Source organism: Crassostrea angulata, chromosome 4, assembly GCF_025612915.1.
Source record: "Crassostrea angulata isolate pt1a10 chromosome 4, ASM2561291v2, whole genome shotgun sequence".
Lineage (NCBI taxonomy): Eukaryota > Metazoa > Mollusca > Bivalvia > Ostreida > Ostreidae > Magallana > Magallana angulata.
The window spans coordinates 47,419,568-47,433,791 of NC_069114.1; the positions used below are offsets into that span (position 1 = coordinate 47,419,568).

General features: G+C 33.0%; 1 protein-coding gene and 1 long non-coding RNA gene across 4 annotated transcripts in view; one reads left to right on the forward strand and one right to left on the reverse strand.

The window, feature by feature from the left end:
- Positions 1-8,745, reverse strand: part of LOC128181363 (uncharacterized) — an 11,110-nt gene extending 2,365 nt beyond the window's left edge. Inside the window, exon 1 of one of the 2 annotated variants that reach the window (XR_008243309.1) lies at positions 8,706-8,745. This is a non-coding gene — a long non-coding RNA (uncharacterized LOC128181363). Of the gene's footprint in view, positions 1-6,427; positions 6,559-8,705 lie in introns of those variants that run through there. The other variant, XR_008243308.1, reaches the window with a different exon arrangement.
- Positions 1-13,596, forward strand: part of LOC128181361 (uncharacterized) — a 24,969-nt gene extending 11,373 nt beyond the window's left edge. The window contains exons 1-2 of one of the 2 annotated variants that reach the window (XM_052849735.1): positions 10,164-10,283; positions 11,147-13,596. In XM_052849735.1, coding sequence (XP_052705695.1) covers positions 11,153-12,358 — 1,206 coding nt within the window. In that variant the 5' untranslated portion in view covers positions 10,164-10,283; positions 11,147-11,152 and the 3' untranslated portion in view covers positions 12,359-13,596. Of the gene's footprint in view, positions 1-10,163; positions 10,284-11,146 lie in introns of those variants that run through there. The other variant, XM_052849734.1, reaches the window with a different exon arrangement.
- Positions 13,597-14,224: the final 628 nt, after the last annotated feature.

A 14,224-nucleotide genomic window follows, 5' to 3' on the forward strand; every position in this document is an offset into this window, starting at 1 on the left:
TTATCTTCATTAATTGGTGGGTAAAATGTGTCCTAGAAATAAATGTGACAATATAAAAATAGTTTTTTTCTGCTGTTGCGACAATTAACATGCGTAGTAGACATCCCCCCAAAGAATTAATTTTCGATCCGCGCCTGACCTAGTAATAACACTAATAGTGAAACAGACTGTACTATTTTATGCAGAATGTTCCTTGAAATATACTAAGTTTTTATGCAAAACATTCACCCTTTATTTTTTTAAAAACATGGTATTGCACACCACAAGCATCAAACATAGCTATAAATTTATTAAGCAACCCAATGTTTATGTTATCAACCTCTCTACACGTGGTTGAACACGAACGATAACTCTGTTTCGAGTATCATCGTTTAATTTAAAAAACCGCTAGATAATGAAATAAGACATTCATCTTAAAAGATGTTGATGTTTTAACATAAATCAAAGTAGGATAAGATATGAAAATCGACCAGTACTTACGTATTTTGAGAATATTATCCGAACACTTATACTTCCGCTCGAAATTTAATAGGAACTGAACAAATCTCGGCGAAGTCTCGTGAACTTTCATTCGAGCACCTCTGGATTTATTAAATACTTAGCAAGGATAAAGAAAACATTCCGAACACATTCGCAGGGGTGACCGATAAACCGGAAGAATACTGTCTTTTGTTTTATATATTTTAAATATCATTGGTACTTGAAGATTACCAATTTGTTTTTATTTTTTCTCAGTTAAAGGGACTTGGACACGATTTGACTTAAAATTTTCAAATTTTATTTTTCAAGTTTCAAAGTTTATACTGATAAATATAGAAGTTTATAATCCTATGTCAAAATTTCAAAGTCAAATATCAAGTTATAAGCAAGATACACAAAACTCGAATATTATCATTTTTAAATATGTGTTGTATTTGTGTAGTTTTCAATCAAATGTATCTTTCTTTTGTTTATAATAGTATTTATGAAGATATTGAACAAGTTTAAAATGTTTTTTACATGTCATCTTGTCTAAGAAATGGTAATTCTCTACATTACATTTTTTGGAAACAACTATAAGACTCGAGCTTTGTTTACATAACAATCAATTCTTACCTCTGTATCTCGCTTGTATCTTGACTTTAACAATTGAAATTCCTATAGGAAGTTCTTGTATTCCGATAGGATATTTCAAATTACCTAAAGGAATATTGTTTTTCCTATGGGAAAAATTATTTTCCTATAGGAATATATTTTTGAAAGGTAAATATCTCACCTGACAGGTGAGATACAATGATAACAAAGGTGGTTTTTAACTCTTTAAGCAATGGTCTATCATATGGCATATTTGAATTTTTCGATATATGCAGCTTAAGCGGGCGCAAAAATGCCACCTTGGCACTGGCATAATTATCCGGCACAGTGTTCAAGTATAAAAGATCATATCGTTAAATATAAACATATAGTAGGAGTATTATTATATCGTCCTACTGCGATTTAAAATGACGAGTTAACAAACTCAGCAAAGGAAAAACTACCTTACATCTAACTACTACCCAACAAATATAAAGGTATTTAAAAATCAAACATATCACAAATTGCAATTGCATTTAAAATCCGATATTGGCCACGGACACTTAAAGTGTTGACTTGATGATTTTCCCCAAGCTATATTTCATATCTAAGACGGACATGTTGAGTAATTTTTCATGACGTCATACATAAAAGTGTTATTGATCGATGTATCTTGATAATATTTCGTCAGTTATCGCAGACGTTTATTATCTTTCGTGGTCAACCGGCGTCATTGTTCTTCTACTCATGCGCGTCATTAATACGAAAGGAGATATCATGATTAAAATATTTTTGGACTATTTAACTTGCATATAGATTTAAATTTACACTCGAAAGCTTTCGGTGATGGCTAAAAGATGACGTTATTCAGTTTAATTATTCTTGGAACACTCTCCAAAATTGCAAAGAAGATGGGGGAACAAGATAGCCCATTTGGTTTTATCGTAAAAAAAAAAATTCAAATTATTTTTTTTCCAACCAAATATACTAGATGAGGTTATATTACAAGTTTACAAAAGCACAATTTCTCACTGTATTCAGTTTTGAATATTTTCACATACGATACTATTTTTTAAAAAAGTTTTGGTGGTATCGAACCCACAACCTTAAAACCCTAGCTCTATAATGTTACCTAATTTCTGGTGCTCTAACCACTGAGCCATTTCAGTCACAACAAATATTGTGAAATATAAATGCAACTTCAACCACGAATTTACAGACTTGTAGTATTTCTCTAAAACGTTCAATTGTTGGGATATAAAAAGACATGTTTAAAGTATAGTGGGTCATATCTCCACGTCTTTAAACCTTATATAGACTATGACAAAAGTATAGAGTCCAGACCCACTCTATAAAAGAAAAGGCATTGAAGTTCTAAAAATGACACTATTTGGAGGTTTTGACACGCATACCCAGTTTAAATCAACCTATTCTAAATATTTAACATATTTGAAGGTTATAAATCGATGTTATGGTAAATATACATGTTTTCAAAAATTTAGAAAGAAATTATGAGATTTGTTCATATTTTAATTTTATAGTATCTTATCTATCCCCATATGGGCAGTTTACACGCCTTATTCACCCATCTTCTTTGACAAGAAAATTGAATGAACAAGTTATTACAATCATACTATATATTTGAATGATGTTTAAATCTTTAGTGATATAGAAATGTTTTTTTTTTGCTTTCACTTAAACAATCATGTAGGATTTTAGTTATTCGTATACAGGTATAACCTACTTTGACCCTTTCTACACAATCTCGACTGAAATAAATCAATATTGTATTCAAAACATGATTGCTATGCAGGCATGGAAAGTGGTAAACCTTTTCAATTGCCGTGTACTGAAAGTTTGCACATTAAATCCTACTAAGTAAACGAAGATTTACAGTTCTGCTTTCGCTTAACTTTACCAAATGGATTCAGTAATATCAAACGCGCTTACCATCTTAATCAGATGATATACATATTTGTATCGGATTACCTGAAGTAAAAAAATCAACCAATCCAAACCAGTGTATACAACAATCAGCATCCCTATAAATTGAATTGTTTTTCTGTTTTATCTAAAGACCGAAAGTAAGTAGTTAACGTTTAATTTATGTATGTAAAATATATTTCAAGACACACTGACTGCTCATCTTGAATTTTAAATTTAAATGAAAATAAAAATCATATGAAACGTACTCTTTATGCTTATTCATCTCCGGATGAGATCTTTTATAAGAATTTCATTTTAGAACACAGTTCCTGCCAGAGTAAGTTCAGTGGTATATCTTAATTCAACATTACATGTACATTTAATTCAGATGCATGATTCAGGGAATAAGGAATGAGATGATCAAAATGGCCGGGGTCTGATCAAATCCAATAAATTAGAAATTGTACGGTTAACAAGATTTCTGTGAGTCAATGCTCACTAGTGATACCCCCACTGATGTGTGTGTGTGTGTGTGTGTGTGTGTGTGTCAATGCTCACTAGTGATACCCCCACTGATGTGAATATATACTATTAAACAAAGTGGTCATTTAAGAGGAAGTTGATGTCTGATCGGTAAAAAAAACCCCGAATCCCACCATATGGCATACCTAGTTGGAAACTTGGATTCGAAAGCATATTTCTTCAAGGGTTTCAGAGAAATCTTTGAAGAAAATTTGTTCGAAAATTTAGGCTAAAAATAAACAAAGTCGTCATTCAAGAAGTTGACGTCTAATTGAAAGAAAAATGAATCCCATTATATGGCATACGAAAGCAAAGAGTGTGTTAAAATTTTAAGCATAACAGCCGTAGTGCAATGGAGGCATGTGAGGCATATGCCTCATATCTGAAACGACGATCATTTTTTTTATCAAATTTATTTTTAATGTCAGAGTGAACTCGCCAAATTTCCAGTTATGAAAAATTACAGAAAATATTATAATATCTTGAAGATGACAACTTAATGTTTAGTTTTGATTCATACTAAACCCATCAACTCTCAATTGTCAAGCTGCTACCCTCCCCATACCTTCAGATAAACTTCCCAGATTAGAAGAAAATGCCCTCTGAAAAACAGAGCAAGATATTATATAAAATCCTATCTGAGTGTTTATAGCTACAAAGCCACACATGCAGTTCAAAAGACAATGAGATAATCAAAACTATATCATTTTATAGTCTTATAATGCGAAACATGCACATTTTGCCTAACTGCAAAATGGGTGCGCTACAACCGTGGCGTACGGTGGTTGGTTTTGTTTACAGAATACATGCAGAGTAGGTTATGGATACGGTGTATAAATGATTTCTCTTAAATTCCATTAACAAAACATCGATTCTATTTGATTATTACGAATTGAAAAGACTGAGGACAGGAAATAGAATATTTTAAATTTACAAAATGCTCCCTTAAAAAATAAATAACTAATTTGTTAAAACTAACAAATGTCTGCTCTCATAAGTGGTAATTTTGCGTCCTTTTTGTAAAAATTTTCAAGAGGGAGGTCCTCTACCCCCCCTCCACTTTGCGACCCCTTCCGCACCTACCCCCTTCCGCGTTACGCCTGTCAATGAAGCCTCTGGCTTCAATTTTTGCCTACACATATATTTGGGGCACAATACGCCACTGATCATTTGCAATAAACAGTTGCTGAGAAAAATGCGACAGAAATTTGTTAAGGACAGACATACAGACAAGACAGCTTGACAAGCGTAAAACAGTATACCTTCCTCTCCTTCGGAACGGGGGTATTATAATAAATATCCAATTATTCTTACATTACTTTCATGTCGTAAAATTATGGTAACCCCGCTTGCACCCTAACAATACGTCATTTCCGTCATTGATAAAATGTATTACACTATATGTTACAAATTTGATGCGAAGCGTTCATACTTCTTGAATTCCAGACGAACTACAAACTTTGGCATAAAGAAGATTGCGTGGGACATGTATATAAATTTAAAAGAAAAATTTATGATCTCCTTAGAAGGTTGTCATTTGTCACTGGGTTAAGGTTCCTATAACTGTTCATTCTACAGGTGAAGCATTGAGCTTTAATTCTATATTTTACAAAACTATGCCATTTTTTAAACTATGTTTTTATTATATTTTTAACCATTTAATAAGGTGACCATAACAATATAGAGGTCTCCAAGTTTTAACTAGAGGACATCCGTATAGTGTGACACACATATAGGACGGCTTTATTTTTTCTGTGGCCTTGTTATTTCACTTTCGCTAAGTAGTGTTCCATAATTCATAAACACCATCGCCACATAAATTGACACATGATACGGTCAGGCGAAAAATTCAATTAATATATATGTGGTAATTGATTAATGAACTGCATTTTAACGTCCAATTTTGCCGGATTCTCTCCGAGTTTGACAGGTGTGTCTATGTTATTTGATATTAACAACCGATATTGAATGTGATTAGTGATATACGCTGATACCGACGTGGTTCCGAAAGACTAACTTCCATTAGCGGATAGATTCTGACAGCGATAAATCAAAATGCCTGCCGAGTTACGAGCAATGAAACAATATTTGTAGCAGATCACTTTTTCCCATGCAGTTGATGGTTAGTATTGTCATCCTTACCCCAGGGACATTTTACATTTAAAGGCTATAAGCCAGTTAACATTTCTGTATGCTGAAGCACTAGTCTGAGATACAGAGAGCGTCACGTCGATACATTACAATGCTTTTGAACCCAATACTTCCCATAAAAATTATATTTCAACAACAGAAAAAATGTAACGTCCATAAGATGATGGTTCCATTATCCTTTAGTAAAAGTGATTATGTAGGTTTAGGTTTGGTTGTGTGGTTTATACAGATTTTGGACAGGGATAAGATTTAAGACAGATGGGAGAATAATAATTTACACAAGGACCCCTGAATCTTTAAGTCTGCCTATTTTAAGGTGGTGTGACATGGCATTAATATCAATAAAGCATATCGTATTTACTGTTTTAATTTTTTTCAAAATTTGTTGGAAAAGTGAAATTATAAAAACACAAGTTGAACAGACTAAGTCTCCTAACATCGGTATTGTACCGATATAAATGTAGGCTGGTTCAACTGCGACTACCCATTATGATATACTATACCTATGTACCCTCTACATGTAACACCCGGTCAAAATTTTGTTTGTTGTTGCGCTCGCTTAACGGATAAGTGAAGGTTGATAACAATCTGTCCGAGATATATATATATACATACTTTAATCAGCTGTAAAAGAGTACTTTCGTACACGTGTACATGTATATTAAAATTTTATGTTCGATGTCTAAACTATGGCACTTAGTGGTCATAAAAGGGGTCTCAGTACACTCAATACCCATAAATCGATACAAGCAACAATTTCTTAGGAATCGCTTACGTGGAGGATATTGTACACATAGATACAGTGATGTTGAGGAAACGTTGAAACCGAGCTTCGATCATAGAGCAGTGATGTAAATAATTAATGAAGTTTGGATATGTTGTCAATCAAAGAGGTGATTGCATAAGGAAAATCTGTAAATTGGAGTCGAGAGACCATTAATAATACACAGAAAAAGTGGTAGAATATTCTTGCAAAACGAATTAGTTCTAAAGATTAGTGATAATGAAACACATGCTGTTGTTGTTATGTGAAACTTTTTACGCATAAACATTGGTCAACAATTAATTTCAAGCAATCGAGGCCGTATAATGACGTGGAAATTAATCAAACTTGTTTTACGACAACGATGTTCTACAACGACTTCACGTCAATTTGATTGACGCTGTTTTTACAACATGTGCAATCAAAAATCGTAATTATAAACGCCAAAACAATCGAAATTAAGGTCAGGCGACACTTTCCCAAAAAAATGATGATTATTTTTCAAATTTTCAACGACCTGATAATATATCAATAAAATTATTTATTATCATTTTCAAAGTGATTAAAATTTCAAAATTGTATTTTATTATATGCGACAAAATTTTATATCAGCATTTCAACTGTATTTTCAAGAAGATTACATATTTGTTAATAGGAAATTGCATACTCTAGTATCTTGCATACATGCCTGAATTTTTTGGAAGAATACTTGTCAATAACAAATTTCTGGAAAAAGTTATAAAATTGAGGAACGTGTTATCTGACCTAAAATAACGTGTGATCTTTATTATCTCAATAAAATTAGAACCGTTTTAACAAGAGCTTGGACTCTGGGCAGTACGTGACAAATTCCGATTTGACAAGGGCGGGTTCTACTCAGGGTTAACTGTCCAGTCAATAATTGAAAGCTTGTTTTGATGAGCAAACTAGATGGTAACGTCCCACAGAAAGTCCAAGCTATTGTTAAAGCGGTTCTAGTGCTTTATATCAAACTGCCAGATTAAGAAAATGAAGGTGCGTTTTCAACTGATAATATTTCTTATATTTTTAAAAAATAAAACGATTGTTTGTCACAACGTTAGCTTAAAAAACTACGTCAACGCACTTTGTTTTTTTTTATTTCAAAGTGCGATGAAGCGTTTTGCTTTGAGTGCAATAATCTGCTAAATTACGGGTATATGGGAGGCATTATTACTGTGGTGAGGGCCTTTCCCGAGACACAGATAGATTATTCGAATAACTAAGGAGAGTGTAGTAAAATTAATAGCATTATTGTAAGCTTATATAGCTCTGTCATGTTAATGTCAACAATGCGGTGTGTCAATGTATCTATTTCGTAAATATCCGATATGCAATGTCACGGGTCAAAGTCTAGTATTCCTGTAATTGATTTAATGATGTACATGTGCTGGAGAATCCATGAAACGTATCTTTAATTAGAGGTTAGAGACTTTATTTTTGATAACAATTTAAATGATGTGGTGCTGGTTCATTTCTTGCATGAACTGTACACGTATCTTTCGTTGTCCCCTCCCCTTTCTAAAAGACGGTTTATCATATTAGTATTCCCATATCATCATACTATCAACATAAAAAATCGAATCCCAGAATTTGTGGTTTATACAAGTGCGAGTGTCTTGATAATGAAAAATGTTGATGTAACTTCAACTAGTCCCTTAACGCACTTTAAAATTCGTTTTAAAGATTCCAATATAACGCACTTTGCAATTTTTTTTAAAGTGCTTTGGTACATATCCAACAGTTCCCGACAATATCTGATGTATGAAATCAGTTCATACTTGTTCTTATGCCCATTTTCTTCTTCTTTAATAAATTTTACCTTAAGCATTGCATATCAAATATTTACTGTAAACAAATACATGCAAGAATGAATTTAATTGATAGAAGTTTTAGTTTTTAAGTCCTTTAGTATCATGCCAAAAAAAAAAACTTTTCAAAAATTGAGGGTAATGTATTGTAATTTAATGAACGGAATAATTGGGTTACAATTTAAGACTTCACCTTGATTTGCTTAGATTTCCTACGCTAGAATTGATTACCCTGAGCATGCTAATATTAACCAAGTTGCAACAATTATGAAGAGTTCTAAGAGTTTCTCCTCTTTCAACATTTACGTTTTTCTCAAAGAGCTATGCATGTGTAAAAAATCCTCAATGTTGTATTTGTTTTTTTTTTTTTAAATTTCCCTGTTGTTACTGTTATTGTTTATAAGAGTGACCTTTCTTAGTCCATTTTGACTTTATTAAATCCAAATCATGAGGTTACGTACCTGTAGTAACACAACAAACATTGGTCCCGATGAGTTACTCAAGCATGTACTACAAAGTCAATCCGGTGAGCAACAACATTCACTGTTTCAGGGGAACGGGATTTTTTTTTTTACTTTTGAATGTTGTTTGAAAACAAGAAACCACTATGATATACATGTACGTGTAAAAGGGGACTGAAGTGGTCTATCGTCAAAATATAAATTTTCCTCCTAAGGTCAAAATGTCAATTAAATTTTGTAGTCGGCGCAGGCAGAATGAGAGATACAGGGTTTTTCTTAATCAAAACTGATGAAGAGTGAAGGCTCGATAACTGATAATAAATAAAATCCTTCCCCTCTTAAGGTCAAGATCTAGTAAATGATTCCAGTGTGTCTTTTTGGTGCTAGAACCATTATGACGTCATAATTGATTTGATGAATCTTTTCCCGTATTTTACGACTTTAGAGGAATTTTACATGTAGAAAATAAAACTATTTTGACATTATATATTTAATCACGGGAAAAGTAATCCCAGTACCTATATTCAATTTAACATCATTTTAAAGAGGAGGTCAAGAACTTGTTTAATGCCATTTTGGAGAACTTTAATGCATTCTAGATAAATTTCATTAGTCAAAAATGGACAAAACTCTGGGATTTGTTACTTTTATCCTTCATATTTCATAGAAAATGGTTATTTAAAATATGATTTTTCATTGTGTTTACCAAACATTTTAGCCCCGGTACACCCTATGAAACAAAGATATTGTTATGAAGCTTCATTAAAAGAATTTATATCTTGAATTTCATAAACCTATAGGCACCTTTCATTTACTAGATCTTGACCTTAACTTGCGAATTCTTGGACATTTTTGGTTAAAGTTTCAAATTATATCAAACTGGATTATTGGTTATTGATTTACATGGCAACTGATTATATAGTTGTTCATAAACATGATTATGAAGGCGTATCGTTCACTCCAAAACTATTGAATTAGATTTTTGATTTAAAATTCTTACTTCTTGCACCATGTTACATTGTAGTAAGATACTGAACACATCTTGATTGCGGTGCGGTGTCATTAGGAGGATGTTATATTTGCTATACTAGGCTTTGTATCACAATTAAATACATCCATTGTTAATTTATTCCTGTTTATTATGCAAACAGTATCACTAACATATTTCACTGTAACTGTACACGCACACGTTGGATTGATAAAATAAATCGGTCGTGCGATCAGACGATTGATAGTGCACGAGGTCAGTGCCTTATGCATTTGTATTTTGCGTGTATACATAAATTAAAGCGGATAATGCGATAAGAATTACGTTAAAAATGCCTGTCTCCTCTAAAAAGAATTGTACAACACAATATCTTCTCGTTGGAATTTATATTTTAAAATTACACAAATTGCGTATAATTTATACATTATATAGGTCATAGGTCCTTACTTTAACTCGATTAATAAACACGTGGTGTACTTGAGACTGCCATGTGATTTTAATTGTTATCTGAATATTGCAAAATCCCAACATCCGCCTTTAAATATACACGTAAATATAAACACCGTTTACTTTGGATTTATCATACTGTGGTAAGTACACAAGGTTACGATCCAATATTATAATCAATTAACATAACTAGTTTATCAGAGGGCAGAAAGTATTTTTTTAATATAGCAATTGATTTTCATTTTCAAAATCTTTTATTTCTAACTAAATTTACAACTGTCTTATACGTATTAACAAGGTGCAAAGGTCCTCACAAAATTATAACCATGCTTGTTAATGAATCCAGGACCTTTCTACAACAAGCATTCTGAGAGTATTGCATAAGCAATACACGTCCCCTACCGGTTTGTAGAAATTTGTGAAAACAATGCACTGATATGCAGAATATCATTTCTTACCGTCTTATGTACCCCGAATCAACAGACCAACCCGATAACGAACCCGATTGTAATAATACAAAAAACCCTGTCGATTAAATTTACAACACAATGCTTGACACTTTTTTACAGAACTTATTTGTTTGTTAGAAACAATAAACGGAATGGTCCAAGTAATGCACGATATTATATTAGTGACTACATACAAATGTACTTCCTCGTTTATTTTTTAAAATACACACCGAACCCGATAACGAGCCCGACCATTAACAACTTGGAATAAAGGAAATTAATTTTCTCGAAAATATGTCAACCAGACTCTAAAAAAGTGTAAAATTGATCTGTAGTTTGACATTTTGAAGCTGTTCAGTAAATTTCATATTATTCCTCAAACGCATAAAGAAAAAAGTGTGGAAAACTGAAGTGGGACAGACAGACGGACGCAGAGGAAAGCTATAGTCCCCTCCGGTGAAAACATGATTTTAGCAAAGAGTTTTGTAATTAAAGCAAGCAATTGCTGATAATTTCATTTCATCAATATTATTAATATATAATTTCAAATTTTGTAGAAAAAAATGGTTCATGGAACCGGAAGTTTTGGTAGTGGCGGGGGCGGATTTAGCGGGGGCGGCGGATTCTCCACAACAATCATGGCACACAACTACTCCCACTCTTACCGACGTCACGGCCATGGCGACGATTGCGACTGTTCGTGGATTTGTGTTTGCTTCTGTTGTCGCGGACAATCGTTTCAAGTTCGAATACTAACGTTGTGGACTTGGCTAATAGCTGTAGTATTAACTACCTCCTTAGTTACTCTGCTTCACGTAAACAAAGAACAGAAAGTCGACGCAACCGTAACAGATATGCGAAAAGTTCCGAAAACAGCATCGGAAAGTTTTTGCTCAGGGGTGACCATTACGTCACATGATTCATCATTTACTGCTTTTTTGATTGATGGCGAACCGGTCGTCAGCGGAAATGACGTTCAAAATGTCACGTTTCGGAAGAAGACAAATATAGCCTACAACAATTATGAGTACTGGGGATTTTACCTTTTGAAGAACTCCATTATTGAAATATCCTCATGTCCAGATTCTATTCTTGATTTTATGATTGTTCGAGGCGAAGAGAGTTTCAACAGATTTAAAAATGACGAGTGTATGTACAGCTGCAGTGTTTTCCATAAAATGTCAAGCTGCACCTTTGATAGACCAGATAGATTTCACTATAAAATTCCGGGAGATGATGAATATTACTTGATTTATGCTAATCGCTATATCCTACTATTTCCAACTAATCTTGCAGTCAATTTTACTTTGGAAAAGCGGATCTATGATCTCCAAAACAGCGTCGCTAAATGTTCTAATTCTCAGAGTTCTCAATCTTGTACGCTTCAGTTCCCCTCTCTACATTCGCACCCATCCATCGTGCTCAATGTTACCTCGAGCTCAGATCTAGAGGGCGACGCTGTTATTAAAGTAGCCTGCATTTCGAAAGACTGGGTTTACGTTATGTTATTCTTCATCCTCCCTCTTGTTGTTGGGGCCCTCGGGACGCTTTTAATTGTCAAAAAATATAGAAAGAAACCTGACATTAACCGTGCGATGACATCAACTCAGTCCTCGGAACCCTTCTCACCCCTGCCCCCGGTATTGGAACAGTCCCAGTCTGTCGAGTCAGGTCGACACGAGTCGGGGTATGGAACCATCATGGCGCCTCCTAAATATGAAGAAACAACCGGAAAACCCCCAACTTATGAGGAAGCCACAAAAAAGTGAAAGTGATTTATATACTAAAGAAGGGATCTATTGAGATAAAATGTCTTCTTTTTCAGTGTTTTTACCTTTCAGAGGAGTTAAGGCTGTGATGTTATATACATTTAAATAGTTTGAAAACGCAAAAAGAAACGTATTTTATTAATGTGATATTCAATACTCGCGAGTCTGTTGGTTGCATTTATGATTTATGTTTTAATAATTTTATCACTAGACATTTAATAAAATATGTTTAATGATAGTAACATTCATTTCTTACTTATGTATTCTAATGAAATTACATTTATATCTGTCGATTGCTAATCAATGAAATATAGATCATAATCTAAAGATATTTAATTTCTTTCATAAACTTTTTAAAAAATATTATGAGCAGGAATGGGGTAATGATAATATGTAAATGTAAATGAGTGCAATTAATTACTGGTTCTGGTGTAATTGCATTAATTTTCAATTACATGTACACATAATTGTAATTCAGTTTATTACTTAAAAAAAGCTTGTAATTTAAATTACTTTGCATTTATCTTCAATTACACACTGATGTATATATGAATAAGAAAGCTGTCCACTACTCATTGTCCATACATTATCAATAGTACATTAGAAATAAAATGTATATAATGAAGGGAGATTGTAGGAATATAGGGATATTGGCTTGAAATTTAAAAAAATGATGTTTTCATGGTAAAATTACACGAAATATGTGTTAAGTTTAAACGACGCCATTCAGCAATTTGGAAAAGGGGGGGGGGGGTCAATTTGATGAAAATCAATACGTGCAAATAACTATTTATCTCGTCACTATCTATTTCACATCTATTTCAACATCAGAGTTCATTGCATCATTGAGCGTTTTGCAGTTTTGGTTTAGGTTAGGAAGATTTGCACAATTTCTAGCCTAAAAAACCCCAAGTGTCCAGCAATGAGAAAGTGCTTCAATGCTTAATAGAACCCCCCCCCCCCCCAATTAAAAACAAAAATATAATTCAGACTAATTTAAATCAGCAATTTTAAAAGCATTTATTTGAGATAATTACAGTATTTATATTATAAATTGGAAAAATTGCCTTTAAATAGGCATGAAAAGTTTTCCAAAACATTCATATGTCCCAGAGAAAGGGGGTTGCGACCTCCGGAAACCTCCCCCCTCTGGATCCGCCACTGAATTACATTTCAATACTAGTTACACATATCAAATAGCAATAAAAATTGTTAAATATGTAGCAAGATCAAAGGTTTTTTTTTTTTTTTTTATTATGAACTTGTTTTTTTTAAGTGCTTATTTTTAATGATATATTTTATGAAGGCTTATATGTACATGTTTAATAGGCTTATTAATATCATCACGTAATATAGAAAACGTTTAGTTTACCTTTTGCATATTTCTGTAACCTTACATTGATAAAAACTACTAGAAGCATTAAAATCACACGTTATTAAAAAGATTCTTATGTTTTTAAAATTGTTATAAAAATACTTACAATTCGAAAAAAAGCTTTGTACGTGTACATGACTTTATGCTAATAATAGTTTTGATCAATTAAAACTTTTACGTACATCTCTTTTGTATAATAACTTTATCATTATAGTTCACAATAATTATCAACCGATTTTTTTAAAAGGATGATAGGTCCAGGGGCCCGTTTCACTAAAAGGCGTAAGATACGACGAAACTTAAGTTTGGCCTTAGGGCGTACGCCAAAATTTAGTCCGGCGTAAACTGCGTTTCACTAAGAGGCGTACGCCTGGCCGTAAACACTAGTATCGGACTAAGTTAAGGCCAGACTTACGTCCTTGACAACGAGCTTATGCACATGCGCAGACAGATGATTAACAGCAGAAAGGAAGATAGATAAATAGATAGAT